The sequence below is a fragment of the Podarcis erhardii genome (assembly GCF_964252035.2).
Source record: "Podarcis erhardii genome assembly, chromosome: 5".
NCBI classification, from domain to species: domain Eukaryota; kingdom Metazoa; phylum Chordata; class Lepidosauria; order Squamata; family Lacertidae; genus Podarcis; species Podarcis erhardii.
The window spans coordinates 50,761,158-50,779,354 of NC_138509.1; the positions used below are offsets into that span (position 1 = coordinate 50,761,158).

Consider the following 18,197-nt stretch of genomic DNA (forward strand, 5'->3'; position numbering starts at 1 on the left):
ACATGCACTTGGGTGGATTTGCCTGTATAATTGTACTGTGTCACAATTTACGTAGCTAATGGATTCAGATTACCGAAGGTGTCAAACAGGATAGTGGATTCCGCCAAGGATCTGGTGGTAGTTAACTTATCCATAAACTTTCTAAAGTCAAGTCAGATTGTGAAAAGCTCTAAAGGACTCTTCTGGCTGTATAGGAAAATAGGTGAGTTTCAAAGGTTGTTTTTGACCCACTTTTCAACGCTTTCACGTTCCCAGAATGCAGGGAGTGAATTTTGACTAAACAATTTTAACAAACAGGTAAAGCAAGTGGACCATGTAACAAAATATTACTATGTACTCAATCTTGATTTTAGACCAACCAGGGCTGCTTGGCATATTTTGAATGAGTCCTGTGGGAGTGTGGCATAACACGAAATAGCTGCCATAATGAAAAGAGACAGGACCACAATGTGGTGTGGGTATGTATTTCCCCATCCTCCCACCAAACAATGTAAAAAAAGCACCTTCATCAACCACCACTATGCTTGCCCACAGAGGAAGGCTCTTTATGCCTCTTCTCTGCTCAGAACAGAACAGGGAGGAAGGGTTCCAAGCCTGTCATCCAGTGAAATGTGAGCCCACGGTGTCGTAATAGTGATCCCCATTTTAAATTGTGCTTTGGAGAGCCAGCTACATGAGGAGGGTTGGGTTAGTACAGTCATACCTTGGGTTGAATGTGAATGAGCGCTTTTGGGTTGCGCTCCGCGGCAACCCGGAAGTAACGGAGTGCGTTACTTCTGGGTTTCGCCGCTCGCGCATGTGCAGACGCTCAAAATGACATCATGCACGGAAGCGGCAAAACGCGACCTGCGCACGTGCAGACTTGCCGTCGCGTCTTATGTCCCATTTAGGATGCGAACAGGGCTCCGGAAAGGATCCCATTCGCATCCCAAGGTACCACTGTATTGCACTCTTACAGTAAGAAAGGCCCAAAGGATATTCCTATGCTGAACCACAGCCTGTGTGCAAAGACGTCGAAGTGTTCAAGGGTCAAATTGATCTTCAGTGACATGTAGCTGAACTGGCATTGTTGGCATTTGAAGACTTTGCAAAAAAAGGGGGGGGAGTGTGGGGAAATGGCATACAATGTAAGAGTTAAGAAGCCTCACCTCAGTCTTATGTCTGAGTTTGTGGCCTCAGCAGCAGCATGCTTAAAAATAAAATCTGCCAGAATTCTTGGTTTCCAGATGTTCTTCTAATATCCTACACAAAGCTAGTTTAAAGCACAATGTAGATCCATCCTGAAGTGACCCTTTCAAACAATGAAGCAACCATAAAACACAAGTGAAACATTCACCCTAAAATTGGAACCAGATGTCAACCTAGCACGTTTCAGAGACACTGTAGAAATCTCATATATATGTCCAGGATTTGTGGTAAAGGGGAGAGAAGGGAACCTATATAGAAATGTATTATCAAATTGTTAGATCCTTGAAATATAGCAAGAAATAAAATAAAATTATATGTGTAAAATGCAATAAAATTAAATAATAAAATAATGAAATTGTGTAATGGGAGGAACCTATCATCTAGACTTAACCAAAAGGTAGAAACTTCTGCGTTTAGGTACAAACTACATGTGATGCTCAGCTGTGTGCAGTTTGCCCCCAATTTTGGGGTGTTTAAGGCCTGTGACTTGAAGCCCTTAAAATCCTTTTTCTTTCTAAGGTTAATACATATCAACAGATGGACATTCCCTGTTTCAGAGTGGAATGTCCATGCATTTGAATACATAGAACCTCAGTGGTATATAAATTTGAGGGTAACATCCAAGATTGTGTAGGTAGACCTCTCTTCCCTCCAGCAGCCCTGTGTTACCCTGTGGCACCCACTAATTTATGCAGAATTATTTGAAAATATATAAAAATTCCATCCAGTAGCACCTTAGAGACCAACTAAGTTTGTTATTGGTATGAGATTTTGTGTTCATGCACACTTCTTCAGATACCATGCACACGGAAGCTCATACCAATAACAAACTTAGTTGGTCTCTAAGGTGCTGCTGGAAGGAATTTTTTTTATTTTGTTTCGACTACAGCAGACCAACACGGCTACCTACCTGTAACTTGAAAATGTATGACATGTTTGGTGTAAAAAGTCAGCTGGTTTGCCCCTGAAAAGAATCTAAATAAACCCTAAAACCTGAAATATTGACTACAAACTTTATAAAGTCTTTTGGTGTTTGTTGATGATGCTAAACTGTGGTTTATTTTAACCACAATGTGCATGAACTGCAGGTTGGGGCACACATCTCAAAACAATCTCAGTTTCCTTAGTCAGTGGAGAACAAGCAACCAAGTGTCTGGTTTAGAGCTTCATCTGAACCTACACTTGTGATTCATCTCTTGACTTCAGATTGTGATTTATTTAGAGAGGAACAAACCACGAGCAATGGTTTGAACGTAATGCTAAACCAACCACTCTGTGGTTTGTTTCTCCACTTGGGAGAAAAGGCCAAAAGCAGGAGAGCTTGAGGTGGTAATAACAAACCACACAGCTTTGCTTTTCATTAGATGACTAGTGTATATCTGTTTTCAGGAATGGGAGCCCTTGTCTTCCAAGCATTATCCCTGTATCCTAATATGTTTACCAGCCTTTATTGTGGTGATTACTCTGAATTTCACAAAAAAACAGCCCATGTATCAAACAAACTTAATAAATGGCTCATCACAGGGAAGTTGGTAGAATATTATATCCCCCCCCCCATGTTATGTTTAACCAGTGATAGCAGGCTAAGGAAAACTGAGGACGAGACATAGCCGTAAAGTAAGAATTCCAAAGTTAGAAGATGTAATGTTTGAAGAAGGCATCATGTGAATTTCAGATGGAGGGGAATTACCTGCAGCTTTGGGGATTTTTTTTTAATAAAGCCATGCTGTAAATATTAGGCTGCTCTGCTATGTAAGGTGTTCCATTAACATTCCAAGGGTCATAAAATACCCATACAGCACAAAGGCAGGTTGTTTTAATAGTGTTTTGCTCCTGAGAGAGTATTTAATACCATAGTGACATATACAGAAATGGGGTACTGTTAAATATTTTACTAGATCTAGTTGTCAAAATGGAATGGTTCATTATTGTGAGAAAGGGAATTGCTTTCTTACTGTAAGAGGAACACAGCATTAAAATTAATTCTTTGTCAAATGATAGGAAAGAGTTATTGAGATAGGAGGGCTGAACCCAGCTGTTGAACTGTAATACTCAAAAAATGTGTCCCTTTGGCCAAGAGAAAATATCTGTTCATAATTAGCCGTCCTTCTGCCAGATCCATTGGCAGTGAAGAAATCCTGGTGGGTGCCTGATAATGTGTATCTGCCTTCCAATGGCTGTTCTCTTGGAAAGGAGCAGAAAAATGAGGTCAGAAGTACTTACACTTAACACAGAGGGAAAACATCCATCTGATGTGTAGTTCCAATAGTTCTTGCAGCCTACAAGTTTGGTGAAGAATAGAAGGGTGGAAGGTATAGTTGTGTACTTTGTGTACCCCTAGACAGAAATACTACAGACATTTTCTTGGGAATAAGACATTTTGGTGTGAACTGGCATGGCATTATTCGTTTGGTTCTCAAGCTGGGATTGCACACTTTAAGTGTAACCTAGAGAAAGTCAGGACTATGACCTGGTTTGCAGGAAGGAAACCACAGCTGCTTTGTTCTCCCACAAGCTGCTAACAAACACAAACCATGATTATAGCTTTTGGTTAGTCAGAAAGAGAGTAACATGGGTAAGGCTGGCTATAGCTATTTCATACCTTACCACACACAAACTACCCCTTGAGTAATACTGTATTGCAAACAAAAGTAAATTTCAATTTTTGATACAAAATTCTACAATGCAACTTTTGCCCGGACGAATAAGGAAGAGAGCCTTATTTGTAAAGAATTTTGAATGACTAGCCAGAACTGTTTTTTAACAACTTTGATGTTGCTTGTCTGCAGCCGTGCATGTACGCCTCCCCAAAGATGTTGTAAAACGCTGTTATTAGTCCCCCCCCCCCAAAAAAAATAAACCTCTGAAGCTAAGGAAAACTAGTGTTTTTGTTTTTATGGTCCCTAAGCATCTCTGATTTTGGGTTAACTAGCCTGTTAAGTAAAGACAGGTTTCTGCAGGAAATCAGACAATGAATGGTTCAGTGGAATTAAGTTATAGAATGAGATGACACTAGTTCTCTTGACTCTCGGTTTATCATTTTAATTCTGCACAGTTTCCAAACACACATACCTTTTTAAAAAACAGTTTTACTGTATATGTTTCTTCATTCTGTTAAATTCTGCAGTTCATGGTTATGCAAGTATTAGCAAGTGCAGCCACTCAATCTATTTTGCTTTTAATTTGATTTGTTCAATATGTTTAGGCAGCTCTCAGATACTTGATATTTTCCTAATTTGCCAGTGGGGAGACTAAGCCTGCAATGAAGTCTCAGTTAGTATCATTAACTTATAATGCTGTCATTCTGTGTAATTCTCTTGCTAATGCTAACCTTTGCCTCAAGTGAGAGGACACAACAGAGAACAATCTGTTGGTCTTCTGCCATAGATGATCATTTAATTGAATGCAGCTAAGAACCTATAGTTTAGTGCTTCCTTCCTTTCACTTCAAAGTTACTTATTCAATGCATGTTTACTTGGAAGGACTTGGACCCTAGTAAGAATGCTGAAGATTATAGCCTTAGCGGTGTCCAATAATACATCTTCACAAAAGGAACTTGGCATTCCCAATTAATACGGGCGCTTACTTGATGCCCTTTTGAGTGCAGTTCGTCAGACACTGACATTTTGTTCCTTTGGACCTTAGGTCTCTGATGTGGTCCCCGTGGGTACCATGGCACCCTCAAACATGCCCCTTGGCACCCACTATGGCCTCTTGCCACTCCTCATTTTTAAAGGCTTTTAAAAATAAAAACACACACACAATTTATTTTTGTTTGGTTGAGAATGCTTCTTATTAGGGAGGGGTGGGTGTGACAGAACATAGATGTTTTGTTATTTTTTGCTGGGGGTGGTGATCCCGAACTTCATCAGTTTTTCTTCCATGAAACAGGTATATTGTGGGGCCTACCACAGTTTGCTAGATTTTCAAATGTACCCTTGAGCCCTGAAAAACTGGAGACCCCTGCTTGAGATGCTTTGCTAATTCATGGTTGTTCCAGAAGACTTTTCGTTGCTATAGTCCTCATAGACTTTCTTGCTTTAGTGTTACTACCTCAACTATTGATGTTGCTTTTTTGCTGGTATTTGATTTTTCTGTAATGTTATGTTGGATTTGTTTCTATGTGTTGTGTGAGTTATGTGAGCTGCTTTTAATTCACTACTTTGTGAAAAAGTGGGATACAAGTTGTTAAATAATATAAATGGAATAACTTTTGTCTACTCAGTCTTGTATCAATTTATCTAGGAGACTTGGGTGACTAAGAGTATTTGGATTTAGTAATGAGATTAAAAAGCATTTATCACCTCTAGACTGCAACTTTAAATCCAATTCAGGCCAACAATACAGTATATTGAATGCTTACCTTATTGTACAGCCAGTGAATGGTCAGTGTAAATTAAATTAAAGTGTCAATCCCCGTTTTCCACAGGGGCTATATGTCTCCTAAGAGTCAGGGCTAATAGCAGTGGAAAGGAAAGAGAAATACCGGGTACTAACCTCTTGCTATTAAAACAAGCAAATGGTCCCTTTGGGCCAAAGCTGAAATGGAGCAGTGAGGAATGTGAGTTTATATATTGGCATACATGTGTTCAGAATTTATTTATTTATTTATGTATTTAATATATTGGTCACTTTTTCTTGCCAAAGGCAACTCAAAACAATTTACAACCAAGCAATATCATACATAGGCTATAATGAATAGTGATATGTGTGGTATGGGTCAGATCACATTTTCTTGCACTTGTATTTCTGCAGGCAGGGGACAAGCATTACCATCCAAGCTGTGCACGATGCAGCAGATGCAATCAGATGTTCACAGAAGGAGAAGAAATGTACCTGCAAGGTAAGGACAGAACTTTTTTTTTTAAAGTTTGGGAGCTGCTTTGAGCATATGAAAAAGCAGAATCAAATTGATGTAAATAAATAAAATAAACCAAAGTGACTGACAAAGATCTACTTCTTGACTTCCGGGTTAGCTCCTCCGGCAGTGGCGGAGTTCCTCTGATCGGGAGGAACTTGCTCCGTGGAATTTAGGGTCTGGCCGCCACGGCGAAGGCGGAGACCCACTAAAAATCGCAGGCGGGAGAAGTGAACGTGGGATTCGGCTGGCACCTTTTGCACCTCCCCTACTCACAGGGAGACCCGGTTTTGGGTATCCGGAGCGATGTGGGGTGAGCGGCGCGGTGCTTCGAACTGACTGCTTCTTTCACGGAGTGAAGCTGCATTGCTGTTGCCGGAGAGCGCTGACTTTTTCCTGTGGACAATTTGATTCTAAACAACTACCCGTGAGTAGAACGGAAAATTGGATTTTTAAACGTCTTAATTTGGCACCGAAACAGGGAGGTTTCAAACAGGAAGTCCGCCTTCCCCTTTTGTAAATAGATTGAAGCAAAGAATTTGCAGGCTAAAGTCTTGGAAAGTCCTATGTAAAGGATTAAACTTCCAACGGCTAAAATCATTAAACCCCCCTTGGAGGCAGGAGAAGAGGGGGGAAATTTTGGATCGTGTAAGCCTGCAAGAAAGAGTGAAGAAAGTTGGATCACCACCGCTCTGAACCTGGAAATGGACTGCTAGTAAGACTGACGTTTTTGGGAAAGTTCATTGACTGTGACAGTTAGTTAAATAAGAGAAATACATTGTTTTCATTGTCTCCTTCTGCGTTTAAAAAGGAGTAAAAGTAGCTGAAAATTGAAACTAATTTTACTGCTTGAACTGTGCTTAAAAGGATTGATACAAACAGAAATTGTTTCCCTCTAGAGGGAGCCTTTGAAATTGTTACAAGAGTTGGGCTGGTGGAATCTCCAGCTGCAAGAGAAAACCGTGAGATTGACCTTAGATTGCTTGAGAATGTTGACAGAAGAAGCCTTAGTGATTGCACTAGGCAAGATAAGTGAGTCATTGGAACAGCTCCATAAAAAGATGGACGTGATGAATATTAAAATTGATATATTGGGACAAAAAGCGACTAATTTGGGACAAAAGGTGAACATCTACACAGAAACTATTCAGGAACCGATACAGGAATCTACTTTGACATGCCAAATGGTGGAGAAAGCGAGGAAGAAAGTTGTGGTTGTTGAACCTAAAGTAATACAAGTGGAGAGGGAGAGAGCCCTAGCCTTACAGAGGCAACTTGATGATTACAAGTTGTTGCCCTCTGTGATTGAATTCGGAGGGAGTCAGATTGGAACCCTGCTTGGACTGGAGAAGGAAAGTTGGATAGATCACCTCATGCAGGGATTTACTGACCTTTGGGATCTGGACCTGGGTCAGGAGGAAATTGGAGTTGTGGGGACCTGCAGATTTGGAGGGACTTTGAAACACGTCCTGAAATATCTTTTGGATTTTAGTTTTAACCACGGAGATGTGGATGACATGTCAAGAAGGAATAAAAACATTGTTAGGTTGGAGCTCCCTCGAGACCTACTCTTCAGCATCAAAGAAAGGAAATTAAGAACAAGATCAGCAAAAGACAAAGTAAAGTGTATGTATAAATGCGAAGAAGACTTGCAGAAGGGACCTGGAAAAGAGTTAAGAGCCTCGGACAGAAGAGCACCAGGTTGATGGACTATATGGAATTGACGGAAATGACTGGCAGAATCCGAGACCAGGGAGAAGAGACGGTGGAAGAAGATTGGAAAAAGTTTAGTTTATTTATAGAAATATGGTAAAATTAATGAGTGTTAGAAAAATGTTGGAATGAAATTATATGGCCTTAGTAGAAGTGTTATAAGGAGTTAAGCATAAATAAGTATTATAGTATTAATGGAAAATAAGGCTAAAATAAGTTAAGATATTTATATGACAGAAAATAGTGAAAGATGGAAAGGATTTGCTGAAACAATTAATAGAAGTGGAATACAAAAAGGGAGGTGAGAGGAAGTCGATGAAACAAGGGAATGAAAGATAAGGCATTGAAATGGTATGATGTATGTTTTTAAATTGTTTCTGTTCTGTTTTGTTTAGTTTAATGCGTTAATGTTGTGTGGTGTATTGTTTATATATTGTATTGTTTTTTCTTTCTTTTGTTTTTTTCTTTTGTTTCTCCTTTTCTTTTTCTTCTTGTTTGTAAGGTTTAAAAGTAATAAATATTATTATTTTTTAAAAAAGACAAAGATCCACTTCTTTAGTAATTCGTATGTAACATTTCGGACCTCTATTTATGAACTGTATCTGCTGGAGAATCCCTCTGCCAGAAATATTTGGTGACCCCTCTCCCAGTTTTCATATTCTCCAAATCTTGACTACAGCTCTTGGGTAAGGAGGAGAGAGCTTAACCCTGATAACAGGTTCAGATAACATGCTAGACCAAACACTGGCTGACATAAAGGGAACTGAGAAAGGAGCAAAGCAGTTGCAATCTCATCTCCAAGTGCCTGCACTTTCACCCTACATTATGTACAAATGTGGCTGATTTCAATTGGATCATCTCTTATCTGTATGCTTGTTGACGCTCGGAAAATGTTTGCAAATAAAAAAAATGTTAGATGAGTATGTTTCAAGTTACTTAACAATAAAAGCTGGTGAATAAAAATTAAGTTTATAATGAAAAAACTTAGTGCTTATTAGTTATCCCTGCTTAACGTATTAGTTAAGTAGGCTTCCTTCTCAATGAATAATTTGGTAAAATACTGTGTCTTTTCCTGCCTTTTGGTAAAATAATTTGGTAAAATACTGTGTCTTTTCCTGCCTTTCATTTTCACAAGTATAGGGGCTAAACACTTATTTAAAACAAAGAAAAAGAAATATATATATATAAAATTAAAACATCCAGTAGCACCTTAAAAATAAAGGGACCCCTGACCATTAGGTCCAGTTGTGGACGACTCTGGGGTTGTGGTGCTCATCTCGTTTTATTGGCTGATGGAGCTGGCGTACAACTTCCGGGTCATTTGGCCAGCATGACTAAGTTGCTTCTGGCGAACTAGAGCAGCGCACAGAAACGCCGTTTACCTTCCCACTGGAGTGGTACCTATTTATCTACTTGCACTTTGATGTGCTTTCGAACTGCTAGGTTAGCAGGAGCAGGGACTGAACAATGGGAGCTCACCCCGTTGTGGGGATTCGAACAGCCAACCTTCTGAACGGCAAGCCCAAGAGGCTCAGTGGTTTAGACCATAGCGCCAGCCACGTCCCTTCAGATTCTTTGGTATCTGAAGAAGTGTGCATGCACATGAAAGTTTATACCCAGAACAAACTTAGTTGGTCTCTAAGGTGCTACTGGACATTTTTATTTTTATTATTTATATTTTGACTGCGTCAGACCAACATGGCTACCTACCTGAAAGAAAAAGAAAGAAAGCTGATAGTTCAAGGGAAGTGAGAGGGCGGGATCCACCTAATAAGCTCCAGCAGACCAAGTCTTGCACAATGACTTCCACTTGCACAATAGGGATTCCCTCTTGTCCTCCCACCACACCCCCCTCTGGGTGAGGTCAGGAGAACACTCAGAACAGGGTGTGTGAGGGAAGGAGATGGAGGGTGGTTCCCACTGGCGAGCTGAAATGCTTGTGCAGATGGAATGAATGGAAGAGTTAGCCTCAGGCCTCCCTGTGACTGTGCCTTTATTCAATAGCCTGTCTGCACTAGAGGCAGTAAATGTGGTTCCTGGGCTAATACGTGGCTTATTGTAGATTTTCTTGAAGAAGAAGATGCAGTCCAGAGCTACGTGACTGGGGAGTATGCTGGCAGGATAAAGCCCACATTGTGTTTCTTACCTTGGCTGCAAGTTTTGACTAGTTTTGCCTCTGAGCCAATATTCTCATGACTTGGAACCTTTTGGACATGAAAGGAGTGACTTTTCTTCCCCCTGGTCCCAAATCTGTGCCCTTCTCATGAAAATGTTTATAATGGAGTGTGCTGATAATAAATGCCATGTGATTATTATCCTTTATTACAGTGCCAAAGGTGGATCTTGTTGAATAAAGGTTCCCCATACTGTTTACTCTGACATTTACTTTGTAAACCTCCTGCTTTTGTTGGGAGAGGATTTCCTTTGCTTTATTGCTTGTACTGTAAGCTAATAAAAAGCACAACTTTTGGGAATGTTCCCTTTTCTTTTTAGTGTCAGGCATGTTATTTTACTGCCACGGTCAAATGGGCTTTAAACTTAAGCTTTGGCTTGTTTGAGATTCTAGTTAATTTTGACATTGGCTTTTATGAAGACAGGGATGGATTTTTTTTTATTTTCCAAAAGACCTTTTAATGGCAAACGTAAGCATTCTTTACTGAGGGCTCCTCAGATGGTTTGTTTATTGGGCATTCACCAACCAGAAGCCTCACCTTGGTTTTCGAACCATTTCGGGAGTCGAACAGACTCCTGGAACAGATTAAATTCAAGAACCAAGGTACCACTGTAGTGCTGTAGTGCCAGGGGCACTGTGGAATTGATTTTAATTCCTAGTGGAGATGGGAGAAAGTGACTTGGACAACCTGAGTGATAGGTTGTCCACAGCAGAAGCAACTCTTGAGAATTCAGGGTATTAATATTACTTCAGTACTCTTTGCTGTTTGCACGCTTCCATGCTCCTTTATGTACCCTATCAACTGTACATTTGTCAATAAAGAGACTATTACAGTACAACCATTAATACTTCATTACATTGTTTTTCCTCCAAATGGAAATTGACCCAGCAAACTGCCTTAAATCCTGCCTTGGATGGGTGAAACGAAATACTTTCACTTCACTTTGTTTCTTCTGACCTGAATGCAACATGACTTGACTTGTTCTCTCTCCACCCTCCAGGTTCTACAGTTTGGCACCCTGACTGTAAGCAGTCCACAAAGGGTGAAGAAAAGCTAAGGGTAAGTTTTGTTGCTGTTGAAAAGGGTGTTTTAGCACACTTGGCAGCCTGCATTTGCAGGAGCAGATTCCACCCACCTTACCTAGAAGAAGTATAGGGTATTGTGGAATTAGGCAGCTTTCTGATTACTTAAGGCAGACCATCATGCGAATGACCCACAGACCCTGTTTCCTGCACAGCAAGCAGATAGCCTGGCCTGCATCCAAACATTTTCTACTTCTGAGTGTCCTTTGCAATGGCACTCAGTCCTGCAAACACTTCCTAACAGGTCTTGGGCAGCATCCTAACAGCATTATCATATGTTGTCAAAAACAGCATTACTTTCCTGTGAGCCAAATGTGTGGTTTACGAAGAGAATCTTTCCACCTCAAATAATTGATTTGGCTGTTCTTACATTCTTGAGAGGGGGACAAGGAGGGATGTGGTCAGCAGCAGGCACAAGAAAATAGGAAAAGAGACACAGCTTCAAATTGGTAATGGAAAATAATGTGACATTTAATAAAAGACTTGTTGCATTATTGGAAAAGTTGTATTCTTGAGACCCTGAAGGTCTTCATTGCAATACTTTTGGCATTCTATTAAATTCCATTTTTTTCATACTATTATATTTTTTCCACACTCATGAATTCCTGCCATTTATATGAAGTTGTCAGGGTGATTCATGTCACCATTACTGAAATTGTTTGGGTCGTTTAGTTGGATGCTGTATTTATTTATAGTCTAAATAGTAATTTGACAGACCTTGTTTACATCGTCTTATCTGTTGGCCTCACTTTCTTCTCCTCCTCTCTGTATATATTATGTGTGCTTATATACCTCCTGACATAGCTGACCACTTCATATATCTAGCAGAATGGGCACCAGCCCATAACATTATTCCTTAGCCTTTAAGATACCATAAGGCTTGGGTGTTTTTCGCTGCAGTAGACTAATGCAGCTTCGCCATGTTGAGAATGAATGCTGTTGCTTGCAGCAATATATGGACACTGAATATACACTGCCAAATAAAAAAACCTGATTTTGTAGGGCACGGGGAAGAATATTTTATTACTTTATAAAAAAATAAATAGTGCCAGTAATTTCAAGGTTGTGACAGAAGCCACTAAGCATATTTCCGTATCATTGAGATCAATAAGATCAGGGTAACTGGAGGCAGGGATGTGGCAGATTCTCTGCTGCATGTCCAGTCCTGCTAGCTAGAAGTGGCCCCCAGCTTTTCCACCTGTTCTGTTGCACCCTCTACAGGCTGCCCAGTTCCTCAGGTAATGGATCCAGCAGTTCCATCGTCAGCTTGCTCTATTCCTGAAGGGCCTTGTTTCAGGTCCTACGCTAACTACCACCAGCGGGACAACTGTTGGTGATGGCACGTGTTCTGCTGTGCATAGTGAGGGGCCTCCAACAGCAGAACCCCTTCACCAGCAGAAACCAGTGGAGCAGCCTTTCTCAGCCTGTGGGTCCCCAGATGTTGTTGAACTACAACTCGCATCACCCCTAGCTTGTAAGGCCAAAGCTCAGGGATGGGAGTTGTAGTCCAACAATATCTGGGGACCCACAGGTTGAGAACCGCTGCGTGGATGATATTTTCACCAAATCCTAACCCCCATAATAGAATTGAATAGCTTGTGTCCTCTGCACTAGCTGAAATATTTGCCTGAATAACTACAGACAGACCAAGAGACTTGAATTGTGTTGCATCACCCACAACAACACCACTGCTGTTATGAGAATTCTCTCACTAATTCAGAATGACCTTTCAAAATCCATTGGGTTTATTCCCAGTTCCCAAGGAAACTGAAGATGTTCCCGCCAAGTATCTCATTTCTTTTTCTCTCTTATACGAGCAAGTGCTCTTTCCTTTGCTGAAGATGATTCAGCATGCCAAAGCATTCACACACCGAATGTGGAAGGTGATAGTTATAGAAGGCACTTAATACTACACAGAGTGAAAAGTGTATTTGCTCCCCCCCCCCCCCGCCCCCTGAAAGCCAGAATACACATTGTCAAAACTTGTTGTTGAAGCAGCTTCATTAGGGCTGCCTTTTGTCTGCATCTGTACTTGGATTGCCCCCTCCTTAACTGTGAGAGTTCTTACTGGTTTAGGTTTTAGGTGGAGTCCATAAAAACAATGATTGCTTAAGATCCATTTCCCTTTTGATTTCTTTCATAGAAGGTTACTGATGCCAAAATAAGCAGGAAAGAAAGCAACGCTTTAAGTGTAGAGATGTTTCTTTCTTTTATGGTTGCCTGCCAGATGGAGATTTTCTGTTGATAGGATGTGCTGCTGCTTTAGCAGTATGTGTTACCAAGTTGGTTTTAATGAAATGTTGTTTTTTCATTAAAAAAACCTTTTTATTGCACATTCATGGTAATCTGTGCCCCCCGGGGTGCTATCAGGGTATTTGTGCACCATGCTTCTTTCAGTCCTGTTTTGCACCTGCAAATGTTTTGGGGGCTGTCACACTGCTTCATTTTCATTCACTGTATATTCTGTAACTTCTTGCTGAACTCCCATAACTTTTCATATTACAATTCTTCTGGGTTATTTTTGTCCCACTTTTGGTGGGATTAAGCCCCTCCAGACAACAATACTAGGTACATCCAGACCACATATTTAAACCACTTTTAACAAACAATTCTCCTTCTCAAGGATCTTTGGGAATTGTAGTTTTGTGAGGGCGAAAGGAGGGGTTTTCTAACCATTCTTAGCACCCTTAGCAGACTGCAGTTCTCAGGATTCTTTGAAGGAAATGCTGGTATTTATAGTGGTATAGAAGTGCTTTAAATGTGTAGTGTGGGTAAGCCCAGTGTGGAAGCATCATAGAACAACTAATAAAGCAGAATAATTCCACTGTGAGTGCATTAGTATTATGTTAAGACCTGCAATAAAACGCCAGTGTGGAGCGGCCCTGAGAGAAACCGTTGCCATTTTCATTCTTTCTTCCCTTTTCTTTGTTTTATGGCAGCATTCCTCATCTGATTTCTTTTATCCAAAGAGTTTGGTTCTTCGCAGGCCACGTTCATCAGAGGTTTGCAGTTGTGAATTTATACACTTCTTATCTGACAGTTCTGTGGGAGGATATCTGATTTCTGCACTCATGTTTGCAGCTTCTGCTGTTGATACCACTTCCTCCTTCACCACCACCTCACTTGAGCACTTACTTTTTCTTTTGAAAATGTACGCTTGATTTTGAATTTCTGCACTCAATACTGTGTGTTTCCTAAAAACCGGCACACAAGAAGTAGAGTTTTGATTTTTTGTTTATAATGTACATGTATGGCAAAAGTTACAAAAATCTATCATTTTGGATAATGGAAATGCTACCATAGCTGTCAACATTTCCCTTTTTTTAAGGGAAATGCCCTTATTCCGAATAGGATTCCTTGCAAGAAAAGGGAAAAGTTGACAGCTATGAATGCTACATTGCATGATTCCTATGCTGATTATTCAGGGGTTTTTTTCCCATGTATTTCCTGAGGAAACAATTGTCCTAACATTTGTCATCAGTGAAAGTCAGTTCAATAAAAGGTATTGCATTCCCTTGCTTGAACGTTCTCAGTTGGACGACAAGACTTATAGACAAGTAATGTTCATGAGTCTTGACCTCCGTGGAGAACATTCAAGGGAGAAAAGGCTGTGCCTTCTTTCTACTCTATAGATTGGTGAGAATTCAGTCATCTCCTGGAATAAAAATGGCTTCTATCACATGCAGCTTTCAAGAGAGAGAAATCATTCAAACCAAGACATCTTTGAGCAAAAGGGACACTTTTTTACTCTTGCTTTGTTGCTCAGACTCCAGTTGGCAACCCATACCAACCCCACAACACAGTACTTAACATATTCCCTCCTCTTCTCCTTTACCTTTCACTTTGAAGGAGGAGATGATAAAACAAGTACTACCACCTCTGTTTCCTGTTCTCTTCAAACTTCCTGGGCTACGATTGAAGCAGGCATTCATATGCATGAAATATCCCAAGTCCCCACTTGCATTTATGAGGTCTAATGATATACCCAGACATTGTTGGTTTGCATCCTGGGAGCAGCATGGTCCTCTATATATATCCCACAATTGGTGCATATTTTTTCTCTCTAGGAGTTTCCCAAGACCAGCTTAATGGGGGTTTTCCCCATTCTTGTTAAATTAATTAATGTATATGTGTAAAGGAACCAATGGTGTGGTTTCACGGGTGTGGTTTTGTTTCACAGGTAGCTGGGGTGTTGTATTTGTGACTGTGTGCCCAATTTGTCTGGCTTATACCCATCACAGTTACTAAGCTATTTCTGAAATGGTTGTTTATAATCAAGTCTCCTGTCTAAGGTTACATTCAGCAGTAGAAGCGCCAATCAGTCTTAGATTCTCAAAGCTTGCCAGATGTTTCCTGGGAAATTTAGAAAGCCATTTTGCAAGCAATCACTTTATTAGGTTCAAACATTGGGTACACCCTGAAACATTTAAGGATTATAAATGGCAAAGTGGTGGCTTTAAAAATAAGTTTGCTGTGCTGTTACAAATTTATAGCATGCTCTTTGGAAGAACATTTCTTGAGCAGTTTTACAAGTACAGTTTGTTGGCTTCTCTGGCAAAGGTTCTGAACTTTTTGCGCCCTTTAACAGCGACGTGAAAAACTGAAATGTAGCAGATTAAGTTTTTCCTGTCGCTACATCTTTAATGATAGGAAAGCTTTGCCTGCTGAATTTAACATGCAGTGATTAAAGGCATGTGTGCAGCTAAAGTGGTTGTGGGGTAACCTGGTTTATGTCTTTGAACAACGGATCATTGAAAACTTTAAACAGCCTCGTTGACTTTGCTGAACCTCACTTTACAAGTGAAGGGTAGTACCTCAGCTTTCTCTGGTCATATGTGTTTAATTATTGGTGTTCATCCATCTCCTTCAGTATTCTTTCCTTTCTCCTGCTTCAGGTGGATCGGGTGTTCCTTTTTATATGTATATGAGAATGAAAAGTGTCAGTAGGTTCAAAATTATTGCACCTGGCAAGAAAAGCATAAGAGCCAGGGAAAGCAGGTGGAAATGATGGGAAAGCATGATACATATGCTAAAGCTTCATTCCATTTTGGAAGAGTATCTTCAGCAGCATAGCCTATCAAGATTGGTGGTTAAGACAAAGCAAATTCTGTATCCTGTTGCACGCATGGGGACAATCTGGCCAGCACCCCTTCCAGCAGCCACAGATTTAGCATCTCTTTGCAGGTAGATTAATAGGTAGAAGACATCTGTTGTGAGATAAAACCCAATTTTTATAAAACCCAACATTGTCAAGTATGATAGTTACTGGAAATGCAATATTGTTAACATGCAGAACTTATACACCTCCTGCAGTTTCTTTAAAAATCCCTGAAGCCCAAGGCATATACGGATAGAATTGGCTGTTCCCACTGGTTCCACAGGTCTTTGGGCCAATTCATAATAAGCGTAACTTTTTAGAAGTACCTGACACTGAGTTAAATGGTGAACTGAGTGCCATACTATATGGGATGCCAGGTAATCTATTGTCTCCTCCCCACCCCCTTTTTAAGGGAAATGTAGATCTTGTGAGTGCAGGGTTCAAGACTGATTGCAGCATCACTGAAGAAGGAAGTGCTTAAACCTTTTTAATGGGTAATTTGTATGTTCAAAATGCTGTTCCCAGCATTTGAGAAAGCAGCATAGGCAAGGCAATTTAACTGCAAAAACACGCATTCCTAGCTCTCTTGAGTGTGCCAAAACCTGAATCTCCCTAAGAAATATGCTGGGAGGTTGCCTACTAGTTTGTTGGTGTCACATGTAGTTCAGCCATGAACTTCCACTAAAGCAGCAGAGCTGATGTTGCACACAGTGACCTCATTCACACGTAATAATGATCTATCAACCTTAGGCTCATGTGCACTCCCCTCCACTGTGGCCAGGAGGAGGAGTTTGGAACTTTTTGCTTCCATTTTGATGAACCACAGCTTGATATGGTTGTCAGAACAAGGACAGACTGGTTAATTCTTCACTATGATTTTCTGAACCAAGCCAACTTCAAACTATAGGTTTTTAATCCTGCTTGCTTCAACTGACTATAACTTAATAACAGTTAAGAGCTCAGAGGAAATGCTAAACTGTGGTTAATCTAAAATGGTCCTTGTAACTGTATTGTAGTGGAAGAGGGGAGTGCATGAGCTTTCTGCAACTGATTCTCATAATAGTAAACCATGGCATTTGAAAACAGCCAGTGACAACTTATCTGAGAGGTGCCCTAAAATTTTAATTTAAATGAATATGATCCGCACTGCATCTTAATTTGTTTCCACAGAGCTATTGTTTTGAACTGTTTCTAGCAATGTTAAATGACTGTAGAATAACTTTGCAAACCAAAACCAAATTGTTCCCTTCTTCTCCAGCTGTTTTCACCACCTTGTATAATGAACTCCATCAAAAAACTAAGGCAGGTACTGTAAGCAGCACTGGAACAGTGTCCTTATACCTTATAGTAGTGCATCCAGTTGGCTTGATGTTCAAGGGATTCTTCCAGTTATGGTGTACTTACCCCATACTTTTCCATAGAGCATGACTTGAACATCTGTAATGTAGAAATGGGCCACCATCACATCACTATATCAGGATGATGTGGATGACTCAGGTGCTTTAAGAAGCTATCTGTCCATATTATGTGCAGTGCATGGCAAAACTAATGTTAAGGCAAAGCAGAGGCGCCTTTAATTAAGATGTAAACCCACCCAACTTAAATAACAAGGAAAATACATTTGGGGGGAGATTGTGGTTTTCATAGAGTATATGCTATAATTGACTTGCTGCAACTGTAGCAGCACATGGCACAATATGCCCTTCATGCAAAAGGAACATGAATATCCTTTTGCTTTGGGCTCATAGATTGATGCAAGAAACAAACACAAAGCTATAACATATATTTAGAGAGGAACAATCATCATGAGCAGTGTTCAAGCTGTACTTTGATGATTAAACTCCCTGGGCCATTGGCATCTTTCATATACCAGTCTGCTTAAAACAAATGTATAGTGCTCCCTGCCTGTGGTTTATTGAATTGACAACATTAACTTGGCGGGGATTGAATATAAGTTCTGCAGTACATATCACACCTGAAATTAAGGCAGAATTTCAGCTTAGGTCGAGGTGTTAATCCCTTGATTGGTGTTTTGACCTACAAACAGGTTACTTTCATTCTAAGAGGTTCCTTCTAAGTAATTT

The 18,197-nt window shown here is 40.3% G+C and overlaps 1 protein-coding gene across 35 annotated transcripts in view; it reads left to right on the forward strand.

The window, feature by feature from the left end:
* Window positions 1-18,197, forward strand: part of ABLIM1 (actin binding LIM protein 1) — a 204,450-nt gene that overhangs the window by 141,088 nt on the left and 45,165 nt on the right. For 25 of the 35 annotated variants that reach the window (XM_081863702.1, XM_081863704.1, XM_081863680.1 and 22 more), the window contains 3 exons: window positions 5,944-6,031; window positions 10,934-10,992; window positions 17,372-17,419. In XM_081863702.1, the coding sequence (XP_081719828.1) occupies window positions 5,944-6,031; window positions 10,934-10,992; window positions 17,372-17,419 (195 nt within the window). The remainder of the gene's footprint in view (window positions 1-5,943; window positions 6,032-10,933; window positions 10,993-17,371; window positions 17,420-18,197) is intronic. The other 10 variants (XM_081863685.1, XM_081863699.1, XM_081863690.1 and 7 more) reach the window with 1 other exon arrangement.